The following is a 26,381-nucleotide window of genomic DNA, read 5'->3' on the forward strand; positions in this document are numbered from 1 at the left end:
AACAGAGTCAACAGCTCCACCTAGTCTGTGAACTTCGTTAGTGTTCCTTCCAGTTCTATGTCCATGTCATTTATGAAGGTGTTGAAGAGTATAAGGTCTAAAATGGATGTGGAACCCTCTCTCGTGGAACCGCAGGTCCCCAGTCTGATGTCACCTCATTCACTACAACTCTGTGTCCAGCTCGTGAGCCAGCTGCTCGCCGATCACATGATGTGTTTATCCAGTTGTGTGCTTTGTCCAGAAGGATACTATGAGAGGCAGGTTTATTCTTGTAAATATGAATATATATATTGAAATAAATCTATATATATTTCAATATTAATACAAATCACTGAAGAGACCTCACCAATTGTCAGCCAGGGCTCACTCAGATCCTTCTAAGATATCCGTCATTAAAAAATCCTCCATTCCCTTTGCCTTCTCTGCTTATAAGTGTGGACACTAAGTTCTGTCATGAATGTGAAGTTTTGGAGTCTTTCCAAAGAATTAATGAATATGTATTGACACTGATTTTATCATCTTTGGTACTCCTGTTTGACATCAGGTCAGCCAAAGATTATAAATAGCACTGGAAGCATAAAGCACCTTCTTTGGTTCTGGTGAAAGACCAGCACTTAACACCATTTATGCGTTTTTCACTTTCAGTGTTTGTTTCAGGAGGAGACATGGCTACTCAGTCATTCCCATGTTTAGTATCTTGGCTCTCAGAACATTATGTTCTGAATTAAGCTGGTTATTTTATGACATTTGTGCCACAGCTTATTGTGCTAAGGATTCCAATGGCACTTATCCCTTTCTCCTCACAGGTTATTACAAGGCTAACACATCTTCTCTGGACCAACTGTCTGATTGGTATCTTGTGACAACTAGAAAATGTGTCCTACTGCAAATATCAGTGTGGCTGTATTTCTAATGAGCAACCCTCTCCTTCTGACAGATTAGTTTGAGTAGATTAAGAATAATCTGTAAAATTTGTCTTTCTTGCACATCAGAGAAGCAGAAAATACCTGCTTTGAAAACTGGAGTTAATTTCAGGATTTTGGTGGTGTGTCAAACCTATTCATTTCAGTGAACAATCAAAAATGTCAGACTGCTGACTACACATCCTCATCCAGTTCCTGGATGCAGTTTCTTCTTAATGAGACCACTCTGGAAAACTCTGTTATTGTGCGACCAAGAGTAGTAAGAAAGTGTGTATCCATAAGAATATGGATTTTGTTGATGGTCACCTGTGACCACTGCATCAAAGGGACCCGAGTCCTATAGGTTACAGAACAAAGATGTTGCATGTCTTTTATGATCCGGGACAGTGGGTAGTTTCTTGGACTCAGTTTAGGTTTGGGAACTGATTTATTGAGATTTACAGATTTTAACTTCTGGAAGGGTGTGGTAATTTTCTTGAATTATCCCTGGGCTTCACGAATCATCTCTTTAATGTTAATAGACACATTATTATAGGAGGAATCTATATCTGCTGCAAAATTTGTTTTGTGAGCTGTTTTATGCTGTTAGTATATTTTGCTTTCTTTTACTAGAGTACAAAATGCTGCCTAATAGAAACTTAATTTTTTTCTGAAAATAAATTTGAATTCTTTACTCTTCTGTCTCTTCAGTGTTGGTTTGTGATCATGTATTAAGTGCATATAACATGATGTGTCACCTTACAGTTTTAGCTGTGAACTATTCCAAGTCCAAATTTTGAAATCCCAAGATGCCATTTCCTTAGTGGGTATAAAGCATTTAAATACCACTGATCTTAATAAATTTGGTTAATGTATATCAAGGATATTCTTTGAAAATCCATATTAATAAGTAGACATTTTGTTCTTTTTTCATCTTCTCTATGTGCTCCACTAGGTAAGCTTACCAATATGTTTTACAGATCCCATAATACCCAATAAAACAACAGAAATATATTTAATTATCGTTGAAATTGTTTTGAAAATTTTAAAAGGCTGTAATGGAATTGCTTGTCTGCTATTATCTAATTGCTGGTAAACAACTATATGTTATGATGTGGGCTTTTTAAAGAAAAATTTAAGATATGAATTGAGTAATTTTTTAATTTTTTTTTTTTGTTTTTTAAAATCAGGACCACTGAAAAAATCTTTAACAATTGAAGCCAATTCCTGGAAGATGGCCCTCTGTTGCTATTTAAATGAGGAATATAAAGCAAAATTGCTAGACATGATGTCGTTTATAAATGATTACCTAAACAAATTGGCTCGACCTCTGATTGACTTAGATGATGTCAGATTAGCAATGGAAGCTTTATCTGCCATTCAAGAAAAGAGATCAGATATAGACATCTCTATGGGACCTATTGAAGTAAGATGACTTTTACTTTGTTATATTGGAAAAATATTGCTATTAATAATATATATAATAAGTGTCACAGGATAAGATAAACTTTGAACTCTAAAAACAAGTTCACTGTCTTGAAGGAACTAGGCTGCAGATGGGAAACAAAATATTAATTTTTGGTTTTTTATATTACAAATTATGAATCAGATAATTTAATAGATTCTGTATTGATACAAAACAGAAAAAAAATTCTTTCTGAAATTATAATATAGAAGCAATCTAGGAGACAACATGTAGAAATAAGAAGATGAGAACACAAGACAAGAGAGCACTATGCTCCCTTTTGCTTTTTGTTAGCCTTAATCTTCTTACTTTTCCTGTGTGTGTAAACATCTTGATCATCTAACCCCTTGGAATATATCCAGAGAATATTCATGAAACCACACATCATGGTATGCTGTCAAAAACTGGCAACATTCTTTTAGTTTTTTCTATAAGAAAGAAGCTGAAAGAAGCTAAAACAAGCTCATTATAAGTACTTGGTGTTTACTATCACTCTCTGAGACAGTCAGCTTAATAGAACAAATAATTAATTAAATTACGTAGAGGTAAACTGTGGAAATACAGCTGCCTTTTTAAGTGTGTATCAAGTATGTTAGAAAGTCTTAGTCTTACATCAAATATAATAACCCGACCAATAATTTAAACATTTAAAGTAATATCCAATCTACTAAATGTTATTAGTCTGTCTTCAGGATATGATAATGATACTCATAGCTGTTAAATAAAGCAAGCAAGAGGCACTGAGTTCAGCACTGTCTATTTGCTAAGTTTTACATGTGTAGGAAATAATGCAAACTTTGTAAATAAACAAAAGATATTAAAAATATTATGTATTAACATTTTGTTTATTATTATTATTATTATCATGCTTCTGCCTCTATAAGATGAGTATTTAATATAATGATCTTTCCCAAACTATTTACATTTGACATATATTGTGAACATTTATTTCCTTTCTAGATTAATATCATGAGTTCTGTTAATTTCAGTAGGGCTAGTCATGTTAACAAGTCATCCTTAGATACTTTTTCTTGAGTAGATGAATAACCCTAGACAACAGTACAAGCTGGGTAAAAATCAGCTTTGCTGTAAGAGAACCAAGTTATTTTTTGAAAGTGCAGCAAAGTGAACATAAGCCAGAAAAGTGCCCTTGCAACAAAGGGGTTTAGGGGTCTCCTGGGCCTTTTACAAGCTGTATTGCCAGCATGTTGAGGGACACGATTCCATCTCCTCTGGGATATGAGATTTATCTGGAATGCTGCTCCAGTGCTGGGCTTCCCATTACAATACAGACATGGACATACTGAAGTGAGTCTGGCAAATGATGAACAAAACGTGAAAATGAAATTATTTTTAAATAATGCAATGTGTGTAGGAGGAGGAACATGAAGCAGAAGGTAAGAAAATAAATTGCAGATGAGAATAAGCGATAAGGAAAGTTCATTCCATTACAGATACATACCCATATATTTGACAGTTCGGCAAACTTAGCAAAAAAGGTTTTATAGATGATATGGCAAAATAATTATAGATGTGTAACTTAATGTGCTCAGTTATTCAGAGTTAGGGAAAATTAGTCAAAATCTGCATTTAAGTGGAATGTAGATAATTGGAAATAAAATTCTATTGGCATGATAAAATTTTATATTTTCTGATATTAAATCTATGGTGTTTGTAAATGTATTCCTAGAATTTCATCCAAGGCATCTTTGAAGAAATAGTATTTGCTGGTTTTCCCTAGTTCTTAATTCCTCATTCTTATTAGAAAAAAACCCCAAAACTAAACAAAACAGTTATACCTAAACTATAAGAACAGTTTTTCTTTGAAACTTTTTTTATAAATTTGGTCTATGTTTCCTCAAATGAAGTTATAATATGTTCCTAAGTTGGGGTTTTTTTTTTGTTTTTGTTTATTTTTTTTTTTTAACTAGGAAGCCTATGGCATTTTAAATGCATTTAATGTGGAAATTACAAAAGAGGAATCAGATGGTGTTGATTCAATGAGATATGCTTTTAATAAATTAAAAACCCAAGCTGTAAGTACATAAAATTATGTTATTTTCCATTTGGGGAAAACATGTGAATTTCTTCAGGTCATAAATGAGAGTGTAAGACCAATTGTCCATTGTCTCCTGACTTCTTACTCTTGACATCAGTTGTGCAGTAGTGTCTTTATCTTCTATTAGTATGTTCATTTTCTAATTTCATTTTTATAGCTAACTTTCATATTTAAATATTATTGTAGTTTTGAGATATATGTGTAAAAGCTGCAAGAAAATGCTGTTTCTGCTCTCCTTCATTTCCAGTTTTTCTGTCATTCTTGTCTGATCAGGGAGTTTATTACCATTAAATTACATTTTTCTGAGAAGTGTGTGCTCTGGCAGTGCCTGTACGCCTAAGCAGAGGTTGTACAGTCAGTTTTATGATTTAGGACAGTCTTATCCCTCAAAAACTATGTTTATTGAGTATTTTATGTAATTAAGGTGTTTAGATGGAAATATGTAGATATTTTGTTGAATCAATTAAGTTACATCTTATTCCACAGTCCACTCAGGAAAGGACTAAAGAGTATGTTTTATATTTTTGTTCAGCTCTTGGCTATTTCTCTTAAAATTTTGGTAAAAAAAAAATTCGTTAAAGAGAAGGCTGAGCCCTGTGTGAGGAAGATGACTCTATTAGCTTGGAGTCTCAGATTTTTTGGAGGGATGAAAGAAAGATAATAGGATCTTGTTCCACCACCCCCTTGTAATGAAACACATTCCTTTAAAGGTCAATGCAAGATTTTGTTATAGTTTTTGATTGAGGTGGTTTGGTTTATCCCTCACCTTTCCTCTCAAAAATTGAACATATAGCACCATAAAGGGACAAAAAATGTATTTAGCTTCAAATAATCAACTTTTTTTCCAAAATTTGAGATGTTTTATTAATAATTTTGATTTATAACTAACTCAAATATCTGTTCCTGATTCTTACAGAAATAACTTTTATTTTTATCTTTTCCATGTCAGATTGCAGTTCAAGATGAGTTAGTTGAAGTTCAGCCCAAATTTAAGAGTGAATTGCTAGAAGCAGTTGCAGTTTTTCAGGAGGATGTATCACACTTTGAAACAGCGTATGAAATGGTAAATGAATTTAGTACTATTTTGGTTTGCAGGAGTTGGGTGCCAGAATTTTATTCTGCTCAGTTACTGATGTTTGATGCCTTGGTTGCTAAGCGGTCATCACTGTAGGTCAAACTTTTCAGTATGAAGAAATACAAGTGCATGCAACTCTATAAAGAAAGAAAAGAAGCACTGGTGATGCAACTTGTAATGAAATTGTGATTATAATTACAAATTAACTTAGAAACTGAAGTACATGTTGTGGCAGCTTTGCACACACATCAGCATTAAAAAGGACGACTTGTCTAGGTTTTGTTATTTTCAGCAAAATAAGGAAGTATGAAAAGTTAGAGTCTAATCTTATTAAGTTTAATTAAGGTAAGGAATTTTCATATTTATTTTTATAATTTAACATAGAAGTTATTATCTCTTCTTAGATTTACCACTGTAAGTACTGAATTACCAAGCTACATGACTTGATTGGAGTTTGACTAATAAAAATATGTATTCTGTAATGGTCTGTAAATATAGAGTGGCTTTCAGTCACTTTGAGAATTAATATTCCATTTTTGTTAATTGCTTATTTGATAGGAAGGGCCTATGGTTCCAAGCATTCCACCTCAGGAAGCCAGTAAGAGGCTGCAGATCTTTCAGGTAAGAAAGTAAACTGTTGAATTTGCAGCTAAATAATAAAAACTGCTCTTGCTTATCATAGCAAGTTTACCAAATTATAATTTGGATGTTCCTTATAATATAATGTTATCTATAGTTTCTCTCACACAATGTTTTCCTTAATGTGGAAGGATTGACTGATTGATCTGTAACTTTTCTGCACTCTTCATATTTTGTGAGGAGAAATTATCTATTTGAAGTAATAAAAGCAGTAGAATAGTGAAGAGTCACTTATGACTCCTTCATAATGGCTGAAAATAGACCAGGTTACAAAGCAGTCATAAGCCAATTTTGTAATCTTTCAAAGATCACATTTTTCATTAATTGTCTTTCAACTTGTTATTTATTTGTTTTGAATCTTAATTCATAGGTCCGGGAGCAGTATTTTCTCTAGTTTTAATCCTTCTTTTTTCTGCAAGTTATAGTACTTGAATAGTACTTTTGTCAGTCAAACATATTGTATAGATTCTATAAAGTAAATTCAGAGTTTGTGAACTGAATGACTGACAGAAAGTCCTTAATCCTTCTAAAACATCTAATATGTACTGAAAATTGAATGGTTCTGGTTAAATTTGCTGTGTTTCTTATTTTGCCAAGAGAGTGCTCTGTACTTTTGGATACTAGTTGCAAAAATCATTCTTCTTTCCATTTTTCTATGGTGATCATATTCTTTTGGACGGCAGTTATACTTTGAAAGCAATTGCGTTCTTTGGCACTCTGGTGTTTTTCTTCAAGCTATATATTTGTTTATCAAATATATTTTCAGATATTTTACATATACTTCTAATAGGCTTAATAGAAGTTTGAAACAGTTTATTTTTTTTTTGCAATTTTAAGTTAATACTTATAAGCTTATATTTTCATTTGGTCCATATGAAACACAACTTAATCAGGCTAACTTTGATGAGCTGTGGAGAAAGTTTATCACATACTCGTCTGGTGAACGCTTGTTTGGATTGCCTGTCACAGAGTATGACATTCTGCATAAAGTCAGGTAACTGTGGAAATATGGTTGCCTTAAGTATGTTATTAAGTATGTTCGAAAGTCTTAGGCTTACACCAAAGAGAGAAATATTAGAATATGCAAGTTTTTCATTGCCTTGAATAAATAAAGAAATAAATAGACAAAATTCTAAATGTTCTAATGAATTTATTAATTCTAATTTGTTAATGTTGAATTTGTTAATTTTGAAAAAAATTACTTATTTATTATTGTAAGAGAATGATACCAGAGAATTATACTGTGTATAAATATATGCCCTGTTCTAGACCTAAATAGAAATTTTAAAATATATTTATATATTAAGATATGGTAGAAAGTGAGGAAGAAAATGTAAAGAAAGGTCATTCTATTATGATATAAGAAAAATTTATCTACAGCTTTTATGAAAGTCTGAATTTTTTGAGCAGCTGTACCAATGATGATCAGACTCTAGTTTTTGCTTTGATGATGAATCACGCCGGAGGAGGATCTCACTGTTTCTGTGTGGTTTTGGATCAGAGTTTTAGTTCAGTATCATAGAGTGCGTCTAAGTAAACTGACAGTTTGTTTCCACCTGCCATGCTCAGCTTTGCACTGCAGAGCCATCTCAGGTTTCTTTTGGACTAATGGGTGTTTTGGAGAACTAGGCAAAAGCAAAACTTCCTCCAAAATATATTCATTGTGGATGTTAGGTCCTTAGCACCAACTATCTGCTCTTTTTTGTGGATTCTTTTTGATGAAGTATTCTTTTCTACATTAGGAAACATACTCTGCCTACCTCTATATTTTGTATTATTATTTCATATATAATGTATGTCAATACCATGAGATATCCAGAGAGCTGATAGAAATTATTGGCATAATTGCTTCTTTTTTCCCAGGAAGGAGTTAGGCTTGCTTCAGAAATTGTATGGATTATATGATACTGTAATAGGCACTATCAATGGTTACTATGACATACTTTGGACAGAGGTAGATATTGAAAAAATCATTAATGAACTTACGGATTATCAAACCAGGTATGTTTAATGTATGAATATTAACAGATGTTAAGTGCATTAAGATTTAGGTGAGTTCAGAAAAGCCATTGATATATTTATCAAAACCTCCATGAATAAGGTTTGTTGTAAAAAATAGGATTATTCAAGAAGGAATGAATTAACACTGTATTTCTAGTTAAGCAGCCTTTTACCTGAAGCTTTGATAACAGAAGGTCATATGATCAGTTGAGGTGCTCATCTCATTAGCTAAACCAGTCAAAAAGTTTAGGAGGGTTGAAATCTTATTAGTAAAAGCTAAGTTCTTCAGCTGGGATTATTAGCCCCTTGATTTTAAAGTTTGCATCCAAGAATAATGGGCACAAAATTCTTTCTCCCTCAGAGAACGGCAGGCAGGTGTTAAACATTCAGTTTGACATCAAGCGGGGAGCTAACCAACACAAACATACTGAAAAAACCACCCAGCATTGACATAGCTCACACACATTCTGCTGTATTGTTCCTGATTACTAGGAACATTAAATTATATCAGTGGAAGATAGAGGAATCAATGTTAATGGTTTCAAAACCAAGGATTTCTTGTTTCTCCTGATAGGGATATGTTTTACCATTTGCAGTAGGGTATTCCTGTGGTAGGTCACCTGCTCGCTTTTTGGTGTGTTGGCTCTTTAAAAGTGTGGTCAAAGAGGTGGATATTTATTGGTTTTAACTGTTTAACTGTTCTCAGGTATTTTTCCACACTAGAAATACATAGTTTTCATTTGTGAATGGTTTCAGAACCACTAACCAAAAGTGGAGGAGGCAGTCACGCTTATCTCATTTTCATGTCTGTCTCCAAACTAGTATGTTAATAAGTGCCATATCTATTGAATTGAAGTAAATACTGTATTTGTACAATGATTTAATATGTGAAATTTAAATAATTTAACTAATATTTTCTTTGGTTTTTTCTTTTCCAATAAAGAGTTTCTGATGATACGCAGGAGATAACTGTGTTTTAACAGAAACTACAATGTTTTTTATTTCCTTTATTTGCAGGGAAAATACCAGTGTCTGAGACTATTAAATATTATGATTTTTAAGTAGGGTATTTGTATTAGTTTTCCTAAATAGGTAGGCTAGCTGACATAGAAAATGTTGACCTTAATACAATCCACTTAATTTCTCCTTGTTTAAACACTTCTATTTTTCACAGAAGAAATATTTACTACTGTATCACTTTAATTTAACTGCAGGTGCCGTAGACTACCTAAAGGCCTCCACCACTGGCAAGCATTTTCAGATCTCAAGAAAAGAATTGAAGATTTTATTGAGTGTTGTTCTTTGCTGGAAATTATGTCTGACAAAGCAATGAAGCAAAGACACTGGGAGCGTATTTCTGAAACAACAGGATATCATTTTGATGTAGAGTCTGAGACCTTTTGCCTTCGAAACATCATGGAAGCACCAATTCTTCAAAATAAGGAAGACATTGAGGTAGGTACATATGTTTTCCCCCTCCTTGTTCCTTTTCTGTTGTCAGCAAAATGAATGTGATTACTTATAAAATGGTTATTCCCTTTAAAAATAATTACTTCATTAAAGTTCTTGACTCTCAATCAAACCACACTGTTTTAAAACAATCTGTGTTTTATTTAGAAGCTCTTATCATGTGAGTAAATGTAGAGGTAGCAGCTGGAATATCTAGAGCCTGATTTTTAGATAATATCTTCACATTCCTCCTGTCATTATTTTTTATTATTTTCTTAGCTCATTTTAGGCAGGAAAAAATCCTCGAACAAAACTTTATATGGTCATGGTCATATAATTTTTTATCTCTGTTGTTGCTTTATGGTTTTGTAGGGTAAATACATATGCAAAAACTTATTATATCTATACTTTATCTATATGGAAGCATTCCAAGGTGATCTGCTTAATTTTTAATTAAGCTGTGATTTGAACAGAATGTTGGACTTTCCAACTTAAACTATTCTTAGATTCTGTAATTCTATAAACTGAAATGTGGTAAGAGTCAGAGTTCATCTGGTGATGAGTCTAATCACTACCCCTTCTCAGCCTTGTGGAAATTATGATCCAAAAATCTTTTTTACACAGAAATAGCAAAATGTGAAGCCACCGAAAATACATATCCATCCATTTCAAAAAGTGCTTTTTTTTCAGGTATCCATACAAATAATTTGAGTGAGTAACATTAGTAGTGTGATATCTGCATTTTTTAATGTTCTATGACTAGATGTGCAGTATTAGGAAATTCATTTCACAAGACTAGAGAGTCTAAAAAGGGGTTCTTTCTTTGCAGGATATATGCATATCTGCTATGAAGGAAAAGGATATAGAGGCCAAACTGAATCAAGTAGCTGAAACCTGGGGAGCCCAAAATCTGAGCTTTGCACAGTTCAAAGCAAGAGGAGAGTTACTGTTAAAGGGAACTGAATCAGCAGAAATGATGGTATTGATGGAGGACAGTTTAATGATTCTGGATTCTCTACTGTCCAATAGGTATTTGGCAGTGTTCATGTATGTCATTTCCAGAAATATACTGCGATAGTAACAATACTATTATTAAGCTAAATTAGCAGTAAATTTGAATGAAATGTTTTTTAATGAAGCAAAATATTACAAGGCCTGATGAAAAACCTCCTTATGAGAAAGACTTCAATGCACATTCAATTAAGACAACTTTTGTCTCAAAATACTTGAATGCAACCAAGCTGCTAAAATCTTTCCATAATGTTGTTCCTGTTCTAAGTGAAACAAGAGTTAGTTTGTTCTAGGTTTGGGGTTTTTCACCATTGTAAGTATTTATTTTATAATAGCTTTATTTAGAATTAAATAGTTTATACTCCTCTACAATTTTAGATACAATACGGCATTTAAAAAGAAAATTCAGAGCTGGGTTTCTAAGCTAAGCAACTCTTCACGCATAATTGAAGAATGGCTGGTTGTACAGAACCTCTGGATTTATCTTGAAGCTGTTTTTGTAGCAGGAGATATTGCAAAAGAGTTACCCCAGGTAAACTTTACCATGCTTGCCTAATATTGTGTACTAAAAGCTTTCTGTGCAATAATTTTCAACAGATTGTGCTTTGGTTTTTTCTATATATAGGAAGCAAAGAGATTTCAGAATATTGACAAATCGTGGGTTAAAATAATGCAACGAGCTCATGAAAACGCAAACGTGGTTGCCTGCTGTGTTGGAGATGATACTATGGAGCAACTTCTCCCTTACTTACATGAACAGTTGGACGTATGTCAGAAATCACTTACAGGGTATGAATTGTTTGATTTTTACTGCTTTACTCTTTTGCAAATAATTTGTATGAAGCATTAATTGTATTTCAGTCTTACTTACACCCCTATATAGAAAAAATTACAACCTGAAATGGTTTAATAAAAATCTTGTTCAATTTTAAAGATATTTAGAGAAGAAAAGACTGCTGTTTCCAAGATTCTTTTTTATTTCTGATCCTGCACTTGTTGAAATTCTTGGACAAGCAAGTGATTCTCATACAATCCAGGTATAAATGCAATGATTTTTTTCTACTTATAAGAAAAAATTAGAATAAAGAGAGACATTTAATAAAATGGGATGTAAACATTTTCTTTTTATAAAGTTTACTTGAAAAAAAAATTAGTTTCTTGCTTTCAACTCTTTAAAATGTGTGAAATGGATACCTGAATGAATTCAAAACAATCTTCAGAATTCAGAACACTAGAACATGGTTTGATCAAGTGATCTGCTGGTGGTTTCTTTCCCAACTAAACTAATAAAAGGACGTTGTGAGGCTTTCCTGCTTTACTTATTGCAAAATTCATCTGGTCTGGACTGTTACTGAGGGTTGATTGAGATAAGCCAGTTGATCTCTGCTAGATCATCTCTGCAAACTGTAAAAAATACAGTAGACAGAGATAAAACTCTACAACCATTTCTGTAATTGTTGCCTACAGATGGCCAGAAATTCATCTGTAGGTTTAGATTAATTTCGCAGAATAACCTTATTTGAGGGGTTTCTTTCCTGTTTGCTAATGCTAAATATTTACATTTAATAACTCTTGAATTATCCTTACAGCCACATCTGACTTCCATATCTGACAACATAAATGAAGTAGAGTTTCACCCAAAGGATTATGATCGCATACTGGCAGTCATATCAAGAGAAGGAGAAAAAATTTCAGTAACTATCTGATTTTTTCTAGCATTAATAGAAAAATAATTTTATTATTGAACATATAAGATGTATTAGGCGAATTATAAATATTTCAGGGATTGTTGTTAACAAGACTAGAATATGCCATCATTAAATAGATTGTTTGGATATGAATTGAAGTAATACCTGTAGCTGTCACGAATAGAAATTTAGCAACTATGTAGTGACTCATATTCTTGATCCGAATGTTGGTAAATATGTTCTATTTTATAGTTTACATTCATTATTTTACAGTTGGACACTCCAGTGGTTGCAAAAGGACCAGTAGAAATTTGGTTGAAGATTTTATTACAAATGCAGCAGAAGTCATTGCATGGCATAATTAGGGCAGCATTTTACCAAATTAGTGACCCAGGATATCAGTTGTTGAATTTTCTTAATCAATTCCCAGCACAGGTAAGAATATGAGATGTGGATGTGTGTCTGCAGTCTGGGATGTATCTGGGGACAAGTGTAAGGTAAAGAGCACGTGGGATTGCCTGTATGAGGAAGTTTTCATAGAGGAAACAAGGGGAAGGATCTGGTCAGTAGAAGGTGATTCTAAATCACTTTGATTTTGATACCCAGTATATAGCATAATATTTTTCTCGCCATCTACTTTCAATTTAGTTTTTTCAATTTTCTCAGAGAAGGTAAAGTAGAGCTTATATTTTCTGTAATGGATTTTTAATCCCTTTCAGCTGCAAATAAATTTGCATGTGCAGATTGATGTATCTCATAATTTAAGTTTGCAAGAGCTGTGGTTATGATTATTTATCTCATAATTTACAAGATTTATCTCATAGTTCATATATTTGTCGCTATGATAATGCAGTCCTAGTACAAGGCTATGTTGAAGGATTCTAGAAACTCCTCCATCTTACTGATAATTCATAAACTTCATTAAAAATTACTGAACTGTTTCCCACTCTGTATGAATTCTTAATCTGTAATTGGCTGACTGGTACAGTGCTGGGTGTAATTTTTAATAAAAATTCTGCAGATAATAAAACTGGTTAGTATATTACTATTTTTAAAAATCAATATATTTAAATATTTAATAGAATTATCCTAAAGCTTTATTTATTATGTAATTGGGTATTGTCTCAGCAGTGTTTATTTGAAAATTTTCACTACCTTAAACAAATACAGACTGTCTTGTTTCATGTCAGATATTTTGATGCAGCTTTACTATCAACTGCAAAGATCTTTTCTCACATCTTGCTAGGTTCTTCTGCTCAAAATATTGTTTGTATTGGGAGAGTTTGGCCAAGGAATTCTTACAAAGAAAAGCTGTGTTAGAGAAGAGAGAAGAATTTGGGCAAAATACTGACAAATGAAATGTTTTCTTCAAGCTGCCTTATTCCTGGCTCAGAAAATGCTGTTATAGATAGCATGAAGTAGTCACATCCAAATATTTATTTCATTTATTTTTTGTTTTCCATTGACTAATTAAATTAGTCAATTCTAAAATTAATCTTTTTTAGACTCTACCTATGATAGCTCACCATTTCAAATCATCAGACTGTCTTCTAATACACAAACTTGTAACCATGAACTCGCTACGGTTATAGGGAGGCAGAAAAGTAGAAAGAAATGTTTAGTAAAATTGTTAGGGCTTTGTCCTTTGTGAATATAGAAATGTGGGTAATAAAGGGATACAGAGATTGTCTTTCATCTTTTGTTGTGGGTATTGTAAATCAAAACCAATCTGAAACAGTAATTTATGTACAACATTCTATCACTCTTGATATTTATTTGGAAGCAAAATAACTTGTAGTTCAATGTGCTCTAGGCCGTATTCTGGGCATGACATAGAAGGCAAGCCATCCCATGTTCATTGAAAATTCACAGCAATTTAATGTTCTTTAATTAGTTACAAATTGGCAATGGAAAATTTTCAAAGGTCTTCTTCCCCTAGAGCCACTTTAGGTATGTATAACTGGAGTACTCTAAAGGATTAGAAGGGAAACTGACAGTTGTCCTTAGTCTGAATGTATCTCACTATGTGACAAATTTTTGTAAATTTTAAAATGCTTTCTCAGCAGGTTGTGCAGCAGAGCCAATTAATTCAGGCAAGGTGTCCTGGTGCGATAGATTAATGCTGGATATAGTGATATTTTGGAACTGTCTACATCATAATTCATCGTTCATATTATAACTAAACTTTATATAACATAGCTAGAGTTCAACAAGTGATTAATTTGTATATTTTTCATGTATTATATTTTTAGGTTGGATTACTGGGAATTCAAATATTGTGGACACGTGATGGAGAAGAAGCTCTTCGTAATGCTAAGGATGACAAAAAAATAATGGATGTAACCAATGCTAGATTTCTGGATATTCTGAATACATTGATTGGCCAGACCACGCAGGATCTTTCCAAGTTTGAGAGAGTGAAATTTGAAACACTTATTACCATTCATGTGCATCAGCGTGATATTTTTGATGATTTGGTATAGATTTTGATTTCTGACAGCTAAATGCATTTTCTGTCATAATACTCTTTCTTATATGTGGTAGCTATAGTTACATATGTATGCATATGTAAGAGAAAGATGTCCATAATCTCACCACGGTAAAAATAATACAATTTTACTTAAATTAGAATAACATTAATTAGTTCTACTAAATATTTTTGCCAAATGTTTACAGTTTTCTTAGAATATTTAAATTTTTCATGTCTTTCTATAGAGTTTTGTTGTTTTTTGGTTTTTTTTGTAGACAAAACAAAGTATTTCCTTTCTTTGAAAAAGGGTTGTACTACTCTTACTTGCATAACTTAAGAAGCTGAGACTGCTGAGGACATTGTAACTGTAACATCATTTCCTCATGACTTTTCAGAAGCTCAGTTGGCATACAGCTGCACATTCCCAGGGAGACTGCATAGAACTCAAAAAAAAAAAAAAAAAACAACTACTAAATCAGCAGATAGTTGCAATCCTACACTTGAAGTTTTGAGATTGTGCTAAGTTGTTACTGTTCCTTCATTCTTTGGGGAATGGCATCCTTCAACACTGTCCCCCACATATTTCCAGAGGCTGTTTAGGTTATACGACATTTACTTCTCTGCTTCAGTCACATCCTTCGCTCATCACACCCTTTGTTGCAATTTGGAGGATTTAGTGGTATGCTATTTGCATTTTTTCACTTGGAAAGTAGACAGCCCTGCCAAAGCAGTTTAAGATTTATTTAATAACACAGATGTTGAAATGATTGGGTTAAGTGATCAGAACGCTTCTTAATATCAGTTTAGCATACATCTAAAAATATTATGTCATGCTTATTGAATATAAATTTACCTACACAGGAACTTTAATCTGAGTAATCACTTATTTTTCACATACAAATAAGTATTTTATAACAGCTAGTAAAGGCAGTAAGTACAGATGCTTGGTTATAACATATATTTTACTTTCTTTTAAGGTAAAAATGAACATCAAAACACCAACTGACTTTGAGTGGTTAAAGCAGTCTAGATTCTACTATAAAGAGGATTATGATCACGTCATCGTAGCAATTACAGATGTTGATTTTATTTACCAAAATGAATTTCTGGGTTGCACTGATCGTCTGGTTATAACACCTCTTACAGACAGGTTAGAAAAGCAATTATAGATAAGGAGTACTTTTAATATCTATAGTGTTTATTTAATATTTATCTCTAAAGAGATACAATCTGAGTTAAGTCCTGTGAGGTGAAAGCATTGTCATACATATGCTTAATATAGTCTTAGAAAATATAAAATAGAGTCTCACTACTCTGTACACTTGTTAATTCCTTTATCACTGCCTTTATCACAGTCTTAAAAAGAACATCTAATAACAAATTCATTGTTTTGAGGTTATATAGTAACATATAGTTCAGCAGTATACTGAAGAGAAGGTTAGGTCAAATATTTCAAATTTTGTAATAAGAGATTCTGTAAAGATTCTGTGGCTTCTTTGAAAGTCTAAGAAAAAGTTCTGTGCACTCACCTTCCTTCTTCTGTAGCCAGGCAAGTAAAAGGTCACTTTGTTTCAAATGTGGCTTAACAAAGAACTGTATTTCCCTTTTCCTCTTGGGAATATCTTTGCTTCCTTCCTTGTCCAAATTATTTCTCCTTTTGATCTTTTTTTGATGTATCACTTGAAACCAAATGAGAAAATAGAAGACCAAGAGATACTTCACTTGCAAAAAGATCCCCTCAAGAAATAAAAACAACTTCCAACCTGTGGGTCTCAGATTCAGTCAAAGAAAGAAATTGAGAGTTTCCTAGCCAGGCAAAAGCCTGGGAAAGAGCTAAGAAGGAATGTAAATAATTATCTCTCTTGTTCTCACATTGTTTGTAGTTAAGTTCTATCACTGTGCGTCAAGCACTCTGAACCAGTGTTGTGGGTTGTTTTCACTTTAAGACCAATAGATTTAACCTTTGCGAAGCTCTGTATAAAAGAGCAGTGTATTTTGAATAAATCAGAGTTTTACTCTCACAGCCTTCTGAATCAGAGTCTTCTCATTCCCGTCCTGCCTCGACAGCGACACCAACCTACAATAATTTACTTTGATATCTGTGTGGTGTATGTGCTTCTATGACTTTTTAAATACCTTTATTTCTCCAGAAGAGGTAGAGCTGCTATTGTGACAATATGGAAAGTTCAGTACAGTTCAGTGAACTTTATTGCCCTCAGCAACTGAGAATTTTTGATATAAAATTTTTAAGCTGTACATCAAAATTGATTGAAGTAGAATGGCAGAGAGAAAGCCTTCCTGTCACTTCAGAGCTCTTTATTGTATAGAAAGCAAGAAAGTTCCTGCAGGGCAAGTTTGGCATAATAAATTACAGTGATTCAAACTAAGTTGAGGAACCAGTTAGTTTTAAAACTCTGTTCAATTATGGATTAAAACTATAAATACTTCATTTAGAATGTGTCCAAACTATGTTGACTTGACAGTGAAGATACCCATTGCTAATTCCTTCAGCATTGCTCTTCCATACCTTGCCATGAATGAAAATCATAACTAAGGTTCATATATAAGTAAAACTGTAGTCTAGACCTTTTAAGACTTTAAAAAAAAAGGGGGTAAAGCTTAGGGTTCTTTTTTGCCTAGAATTGTAACTATTTCTTACACATAGCATGGGAAGGGATCACCCATATATCCTTATTCTTTCACACTTGAGTTTTAGTCAAAGATGACGTAATTAAATGTATACAAGTTAGTATGCTGCAAAATACAATGACATAGCAGAATTCAACAGCAGAATGTGCTCTTTATAGCTGCCAAAAAAATTAATGAGAAATACCTTTATGGAGTGTGCATTGATTTTTTAGGTTGTTAGCACCAGGGATTATTTCTCTTGTTTGTTCGATTTGTTGGAGACTTTTTTCTTTTATAAGTAGCATTTAAATGTTATACTTTGTGCCTTTTACCTTTCTGAACTTCTTGCACTGAAATCCATGGAATTGCTTTATGAAGAAGTAGCATTTCAACACAGAGGCTGTAAAATCTATTGCATAACTTGAGCTGTATTTTATATATATGCATTTATATCTTTAATATAATTTAATAGATTAACATCAATTTATATTTGTAGGTGCTATATAACTTTAGCACAAGCTTTGGGAATGAACATGGGAGGAGCTCCAGCAGGACCAGCTGGAACTGGTAAAACAGAAACAACGAAAGACATGGGAAAGGCTTTGGGAAAATACGTAGTAGTCTTTAACTGCTCAGATCAAATGGACTTCAGAGGTTTGGGCAGGATTTTCAAAGGTAAGGCTTCTTCCTGTAGGATAGAAGAGACTTCCACAGGTCATTTAGCAGGTGCAGGTAGAGCAGGGTGCTCACTCAGTACCTTATTCGTGTTGGGTTTTGACTGTCTCCAGGGATGGATGTTCTGCAGCACCTCTACTCTGATTTTGATCGTTCTAATCACATTTATTATACTTCCTCTGGCTTGGAATCTTTCATGTTGAAACACGTGTCAGTTGTTCTCTTTTTTTCCCCTGCACCTCTGAAACAAGCCTGACTCCAATTTCTCAGTGCCTCCTATTATCTAGTTGTCAACAGCAACAGGCTTTTCCCTTTGCTTTCTCTTCAGACTCAACAAATGTTGTTCTCTCAGCCTCTGCCACTGTGTCATGTCCTCTCTCCAGTCACTGGCGATCACAGCAGCCACTTGGTGCACTCATGCAAATGTATCATTGTCTCTCCCCTGCTGGGAAACCGCAAAGTGAGCGTGTTACTCCAGCTGGTATCTCACAGGTGCGGAGTAGAGGTGAACATTGGTACGCCTCACCCTGCAGGCTACATTCTTGCCCAGTATGCAGCTGGCTTCCCTTGCTAGAAGGGCATAGTTCTGATTCATGCCTAATTAGTTGTTAAATGGAACAGCAAGTCGTTTTCTGCAGAACTGCTTTGCATTGCAGTCAGCATAGAGCTTGTACTGCTGCACGGGGTTATTCTGTTCTAGGTAAGTGACTTGAACTTCAAGAGATTTCTGTCAGCAAATTTTTCAGAGTAATGGTATTGTATGTATTGGGAAGCAAGAGGCATAAAAGTGGCTAAAGCTATGGGTTTATAAAGATACTACCCATTTGAAATTCATTACAATTTAAAAAAATCTTTGACAAAATCCATGACAGAATGTCTTTAAAGTGATTTAACCTTACTGCGAAACACGAATAAACCCTAAACGACTTGCATAAATTACTCACAATTAAATAGCAAGCTTTCAGTATACGTGAGAGAAAAACATGGCTTGCTGGTACTTTAATATAATTTGGGAAAAACTGCTGTTAGAAACTTTCTTATAAAATATTGTGAAAGGAAAAACAATTATCTTAGGTGCTACTACATACATTTTACTTTTCCAAACAGAAATTAGGCAACTGTGAAAATAATCCTGTACAGAAAACTATTCTTGTTATTAATACAGTACTTCTAGATTTCTCTTTTCATTTATTTTTTTTTCTAGGTTTCTCTCTTTCTTTCATAGATATATCCACACTTTGAATGTTATTAGTAGTTATTATCCTGTACTATTACGAGACATTTGTTTAGTGGGGACTTAAAATGGTAAAATAAAAACAGTGACTTTTTTGGTGACATTTAGGACTAAGGTTTTGGAGCTCTAAGTCACTTATTTTCAATTTTTTACACTAAGAGTACAGCTGTTTGCAAATAATTGAATGGTGCTCTACAATAAAATGTGCTCTACATTCACAGAATGATCTATAAAAATATTTACCAAATGCCTAAAATTATCAAAATATTTTTTTCAGATTTTGATTCCATTTTAAGCATTGTGTATAAATCAACTAATACTAATTCGGATGGATATAGAAAAAGGTGGATTGGAGGAAGATAGGCCTTGACCACAGGGCAATAAATAAAACCAGTATGACTTAATTACTTGCAGGAAAAGTCATTTAGTTCAGATATTCAAATATGCATGAAGGACAAGAGAATACTTTTTTCTTTCCCTGTTTTAGGTCTTGCACAGTCTGGATCTTGGGGATGTTTTGATGAATTCAATCGAATTGAGTTGCCCGTCTTGTCAGTAGCAGCACAACAAATCTATATTATTTTAACAGCAAGAAAAGAAAAAAGAAAGCAGTTCATTTTTTCTGATGGAGACTGTGTAGATTTAAATCCAGAATTTGGAATTTTCCTAACTATGGTGAGTGTAGTAATAATTTCAAAGAAGTGGCAAATTATACTACATAGAGGTTAAGTGGCACAGTGAAAATAATTGGTTTTGTTCCTAAAATAAAGTCACTATAGAATTAGATTAAAGTGCACAATACATAAATAATATAAATATTAATGAATGGCATGCCTTCATTGTGACTTCAATATTATTGAAAGGGTTCATAATTATGTCCCTTCATTGCTGTATTGCTATTCACCATGCAGATTAAGAGTTTGACCAAACTTGCAGAATTCTCTGTGCTCACTGACAGGACTGAAGCACTTACAAGCTTGACTACCATATGTTTAATAATGATAATAATAATTCATTAATAATTCATGAATGTTTTAATAATATTAACATATTAATAGTTTAATAGTATTAATACTTTAATTATTAGTATTAATAATTTATTAATGAGGAAGATACTGTAGGGAGGGGGGAGAAAAGGAACATTCACTTAAAGAAGGAGATATAAGAAAGATATTTTTCAGGGACACAGGTCTTGACTACATGGATATGTAAAAATTCTTCAATCTCCCATAATTTTTACTTTCAGAATATACTGTCCTGTTGCCGTAGGATTCTTGAGGCTTCATAGCACTATTTCCTGTAATCTCATGGGCAGGAAATTTTAAAGTGTATGTTTCCTAATGCCAAGGCAGATAGCAATACAAGATTACTGTATGGGAGATTGAAATTACAGTAATTGATAAGCAAGACTTCTAACTTGGAATTTCTCTAAGTATTTATACATGCATTTATTTTTATTGAACAATGAAAAGGAGTCTATCTTGACTATTGCAAATAATAATGATGCATTATGTTTTCTTATTTAGAATCCTGGATATGCTGGACGTCAAGAACTACCAGAAAATCTCAAAATACAGTTTAGAACTGTTGCAATGATGGTTCCAGATAGACAGGTATAATTCCTGACTGAACTGAAAGGAAAAACTGTGTTTTAATTTGCTGACCTGTCTTCGGGAGAAACTAATTGAATTTATGCAAATATTTGTATTTCAGATAATTATAAGGGTTAAACTTGCAAGTTATGGATTTATTGATAATGTGGTGTTGGCTAAGAAATTCTTTGTTCTTTATAAACTTTGTGAGGAGCAGCTCACTAAGCAGGTGATGTTATGCATTCTTTTTGTCTTTTTATTTACATAGTAAAACCTCCTACTTCTTGGGTTCTGCAAATTGTTTCTGAAACATGACTTCCATGCCTTTTACAAAATATTGAAGTACTTTAAATGTAACATAAACAAATACCTCTATAAAATTTCTGAATAGATGCCTACATTAATTCATGAATATGTAGTTGTACATGCGCCTTTTTGTTAAAAATTATGCTTTTTAGTGCCATATGCAAGGTTGCATGAGGTGCCAAGTGCATGAGGTTCTCTGCCTAAAGATGTCAGCCAGACAAAAATTATCCCAGTAGTATAATTTTTTTGTAAGAATTATCCAGGGCTAGGCTGAGTAGTTGGAAATTGGAAACTGGAAACCACAGTAGTAACATCTAGTTTAAGTTGTTCATGTCCCCATAGCACTGCCTTGATCTGAAGTCTGTGCTTTAAGATGCCTTAGTTGAAAAGACATGGTCTAGAATGAAACTATTAGTTTTTTAGAACTCCATTATTCAGAGCTATAAATTTTTTTCTATGTGGCATGATAAGTGGTTAAATCAATTAAATTTAAATTAGGAAAGAAAAACCTTATAGCACACACACGTAGTCCTGAAAACAACCTTATTATCCTTCATTTATTTGAACAGAATAATTCTTAAACAGCAGCAACTATTCCTATTTTAGCTACCTTTTCCAGGCAGGACAACTGTACTATACAAGTAAATATGCAAGTAAAGTTTGATATATTGATGAAATAAAGCTAGAGGACTCATTACTGATACATAAGCCTTCTTCCACTCTCTAGGTCCATTATGACTTTGGTCTGAGGAATATCCTTTCGGTACTGAGGACTCTTGGAGCTCAAAAGAGAGCTAGGCCAACTGAAGGCGAATTAAGTATAGTCATGAGAGGATTAAGAGATATGAATCTTTCTAAGCTGGTAAGAATTTAATTTAATATTTTAGCACCATGTAGAGGCAAGTCTAATAGGTATTTCATCGGTTTTGTATGAGATCAGAAAAAATCTCAAACATTCTTTTCTTTAAAAAATGAAACACGCTAACCTTTACATTATCATTAAACAGCATAGAGAGTTTATTAGACTTGTAAAGAGTGTTCATTATGCAAAAGTTCAAATAGATTAATATTCAGGCTTATCTCTGCATGTGAATTTCAGTGTCCTAACTTGTGGACAGACTGACCAGTGTACCATAAGTAAATTGAATAATGAGTATCCACTAAATCAGACTTTTAAAGATTTTTTTTCCATATAAGATATTCTTTCCAATATATGCTGCAAGTGGTTTACAAAACAATTTTATAAATATACTCCAGCGTCTACTCAGTGGGAAATTTCCTTCAATTCTGAATTTCTCTTTTGCATGGCTTGTGGATGGCATTTTCAAAATGCTGCTTTTGTAGCAAGCTCTCCTGTTAGCTGTCTGTAAGCATCTGTATCTAGAAAGTATGTTATTACTGCTTTTTTCTTTTAAAACAGAGAATAATTTTGATTTGGAAACGTTCTTTGTATAACCATCCTCTAAACATTTAATAACATTTTTTGTTTCAGATAGATGAAGATGAGCCTTTGTTTCTGAGTCTTATCAATGATCTCTTCCCGGGGTTGCAGTTGGACAGCAGTACCTATGATGAGCTTCAGGCTGCAGTAGCTCATCAGGTTGAAGAGGCAGGGCTGGTTAACCATCCACCATGGAACCTTAAGCTTGTTCAGGTAAAACTTTTTTTTCTAAAACACGCTTCACAATCAGGAGTCAGAACAATGTGTTTGTGGCTAGACCACTGTCTTAACCAAGAGCCTGCACATTCGACAGGGGACAAACGGAAGGTTGTGTGTGCACCATACTTAGGAAGACCAGTGAAAGTGACTTGCACAGTGGTGCTTGTAGATCTTCATCCTGATACAAGCCTTTATTCAGCTTGCAGTGGAAGAAACTGTATATGCTTCATCTTACAAGATTTTGGCACCCTGGAGGACTACCACTGTTTTGTGCCATTCCATTCATTCCATTCATTCACACTTGTATGGGCAGACTGACACTTCCACAGCAAACCTAAGGCTAATATTAAAAGACAAATAGAAAATTCAGTAGAAAACTGTCCTGAAACTAAACCCATACACAGTTCTGGAGAAAGTGCAGTCTGTTTCATATACTCAGGTATTTCAGCACTGTAGTAATTAATCATACTTCTGTAACATTAATGTTTTGCTACCATAATTTTTCCTTTTGAATAATATAGAAAACCCTTTTTCAAGTCTTGTAAGACTGTTTTTAGCTGCTTAAAAAAGTTTAGTTAAGATTTAGTTCTGTGGATCATTTATAGTAAAATTGCTTAATGCTAGAAAGATTAGGAACTGAAGATATGTAATCTTCCACAAAACACTAAAATTGAGCAAATGCATGCTAAATTCAATCCTGAGCATATTACTTGTGTGTCTAATACATCTTAATCACGACTAAGTGCAAGCAAAAATCTTTCAAGAGCATGTATTTATTTTGATTTTAAAATGGAAATATTTTATTTTGATTTTGTTAATAGCTGTATGAAACTAATCTAGTACGTCATGGGTTGATGACACTTGGACCTAGTGGATCTGGAAAAACGATGGTCATAACTGTATTAATGAGAGCACTCACAGAATGTGGCCAACCTCATAAGGAAATGCGCATGAACCCCAAAGCTATTACTGCTCCTCAAATGTTTGGAAAACTAGATGCTGCAACTAATGACTGGACAGATGGAATCTTTTCTACTCTATGGAGGAAAACGTTGAAAACCAAAAAGGGTATGTAAATACTCTTCATTTGATATCATAAAAATGTATCTTGAATGATATATTGAAAAAAAGCATATTGAATTCACAAATGTTCTTCTTGAGGAAAACTACAAAGAACATATGAGATGAGATTACACCTCTTAAGAAAGGACACTAATTTAAAGATTTATTATTTCAGTAGTATAGCTACATTAAAAAAAAAAGATCATTTTCTTGCCACTTCAGTTCTACAGTGTAGATGTGTTACTTGGAAGCTGATAAATCACAAATTAGATTAACTTGTTCTAATGGCACTATCTTTATAATTATGTTAATTGTCATGGTTATTCAGTTGAACTTCTTACATTGGAAATGCATATGTTTTCTCTATTAGAAAATTTCCATATTCCAAATGAAACTAGAATTCTAAAATTTATTTACAAAAACATAGGTGCTTACATCTACGTTTATGTTTTGAAGTATAAGAAAAACAATCAGATTTTAAGAACAGAAGACTGAGCATAGTTTTCATTAACTTGAGGGGGATCTGTGAATATTCAATAGCTCTTTTTGCTCAAAGAACCCTTACTTTAGCAATGAAACACTAAATTCCCCAATGCCCTGTGCTGCTGGAGTAGGGCTGGGGCAGGAGGAGGAAGGAGGAAGAGTTAGATTAGGTTGTAAAGAAAGAGGTTGAATTTGGAGAAAGAAACTGGAGTGGGGTAAAGGTATTCTAGTGTTTGTCTTTGCTTCTCATCATCCAAATCCTTGTTAATTTGCAATAAAATAGTGTTTTAATAGTGCAGTAAAAAAGTTGAGTCTGTTTTGTCCATGACGGCTGTCAAGTCTTTATCTCAACCGGTCTTTATCTCAAAGTCCTAGTCTTTATCTCAACCCACAAACATTTTCACTGTATTCTCTCCCTCTGTCCTGTTGAGGGAGGGTAGAGAGAGACAATAGCATAGTTTCTATCTCATAGCCAGCCAAGGTAACAAATATTCAACACGATAAATGTATATTTGCACCCTCATTTGCTACCAATTGTTTCAAAAAAATGTCCTTAACTAAGTATGCAATTTATTCAGTAATGAGCATCCATATTGATGGCAGAAATAACAACAAATAAAATAAATTTTTATATGACACTTAAGTTCCAAACCATCTTTTTTACACTTATTTTCCTGTTTTTTCAGCAATGTGATATGAACTGTCTCTCTTTTGATTATTTTTCCAGGTGAAAATGTGTTTCTGGTTTTAGATGGTCCTGTCGACGCAATCTGGATTGAGAATTTAAATTCAGTTTTGGATGATAACAAGACCCTCACTCTTGCCAATGGAGATCGAATTCCTATGTCTCCTTCATGTAAACTGTTATTTGAGGTCCACAACATTGAAAATGCCTCTCCAGCAACAGTTTCTCGAATGGGTATGGTCTTCATCAGTTCTTCTGTCCTCAGCTGGAGACCTATATTGCAGGTAAGGTAATTATTGCAGGCTGCTCCTTATTATACCTTGCTATACATTTTATACAGGACATTATTGTGGATGTTTTTTCAGGCATGGCTGAAAAAACGTACTGCTCAGGAAGCTGAACTTTTGCAAAGTTTATATGACAGAATCTTTGAACCAGCATATACATATATGAAACTAAACCTTAACCCCAAAATGGAGCTTCTGGAATGTAACTACATTATGCAGGTAAAACAGATACTCTATGAGTCTGTATGAATTGACTGACAATATTAAAAGTGCAGAAATAACAAGGAGAACATTTGATAGCCATAAAATTTATTTTGAAAATATTGTTTCCTGACAAGGAAAAGCTCAAAATCAATATTTGGTTCTTGGGTAATATAAGAGGAAGTGCGAAGATGTGCAGAAGAAAATTTTTCTTCTCTCTATTATTTCATACCTTGGCTAGTCTTCTAATGACTGAAATTTGCAGGCTTCAGTAAATTTCCAGAAGAGTATGTTTAATAAGCTAGTGGATTAATTTTGGTTCTTTTAATTCCAAAAAATTGTGGCAAGAGTCACTATATCTCTACTGGCAGTGTCAGCAGAGAGAGAGAAGAATTCTATTTATCTTTTTATCTTCAGATGTAATAGGTATAAATAGGTGGTGGATACATCAGTTCTTTCAAGGTCAATGTAGTAATTTTTGCCTCTTCTTTCATATCAGTTGGAATTCTACCTTAAGTGGAGTCCAAACTGTGATTTATTAAAAATATATGTTTGGCAGATTTTGCAAGATTGTCAGTCTTGTACTGCATATCTCCAGTTGATTTGTTTATGAGTCTGTTGTCACCCGCAGATTCTAAGTTTTGAGACTTTCCATTTGTCCATGCAATCTCCCTTTTATTTTGACACACTCATAAAAAATTCAGTGGTGCCATTGAAGAAGAGTCTAGACAAGATAATGTTTTGAGTAGCACTGCAGTTTAATGTTAAACTACCAAATTTGCACCCAATATCTTTTTGCTGTTCTTTAG

General features: G+C 33.4%; 1 protein-coding gene across 1 annotated transcript in view; it reads left to right on the forward strand.

Annotated features, from left to right (window-relative positions):
• Positions 1-26,381, forward strand: part of DNAH8 (dynein axonemal heavy chain 8) — a 118,834-nt gene that overhangs the window by 36,364 nt on the left and 56,089 nt on the right. The window contains exons 29-52 of the mRNA XM_072927301.1: positions 2,093-2,328; positions 4,299-4,403; positions 5,376-5,489; positions 6,060-6,122; positions 7,034-7,134; positions 8,004-8,141; positions 9,356-9,596; positions 10,420-10,619; positions 10,980-11,133; positions 11,227-11,390; positions 11,536-11,638; positions 12,191-12,295; positions 12,563-12,724; positions 14,542-14,766; positions 15,737-15,909; positions 17,884-18,062; positions 19,784-19,971; positions 20,823-20,909; positions 21,010-21,117; positions 21,922-22,056; positions 22,687-22,848; positions 23,676-23,922; positions 25,127-25,368; positions 25,450-25,590. Coding sequence (XP_072783402.1) covers positions 2,093-2,328; positions 4,299-4,403; positions 5,376-5,489; positions 6,060-6,122; positions 7,034-7,134; positions 8,004-8,141; positions 9,356-9,596; positions 10,420-10,619; positions 10,980-11,133; positions 11,227-11,390; positions 11,536-11,638; positions 12,191-12,295; positions 12,563-12,724; positions 14,542-14,766; positions 15,737-15,909; positions 17,884-18,062; positions 19,784-19,971; positions 20,823-20,909; positions 21,010-21,117; positions 21,922-22,056; positions 22,687-22,848; positions 23,676-23,922; positions 25,127-25,368; positions 25,450-25,590 — 3,773 coding nt within the window. The remainder of the gene's footprint in view (positions 1-2,092; positions 2,329-4,298; positions 4,404-5,375; positions 5,490-6,059; positions 6,123-7,033; positions 7,135-8,003; positions 8,142-9,355; positions 9,597-10,419; positions 10,620-10,979; positions 11,134-11,226; positions 11,391-11,535; positions 11,639-12,190; positions 12,296-12,562; positions 12,725-14,541; positions 14,767-15,736; positions 15,910-17,883; positions 18,063-19,783; positions 19,972-20,822; positions 20,910-21,009; positions 21,118-21,921; positions 22,057-22,686; positions 22,849-23,675; positions 23,923-25,126; positions 25,369-25,449; positions 25,591-26,381) is intronic.

This window comes from Taeniopygia guttata, chromosome 3, assembly GCF_048771995.1.
Source record: "Taeniopygia guttata chromosome 3, bTaeGut7.mat, whole genome shotgun sequence".
In the NCBI taxonomy this organism is placed as follows: Eukaryota; Metazoa; Chordata; class Aves; order Passeriformes; family Estrildidae; genus Taeniopygia; species Taeniopygia guttata.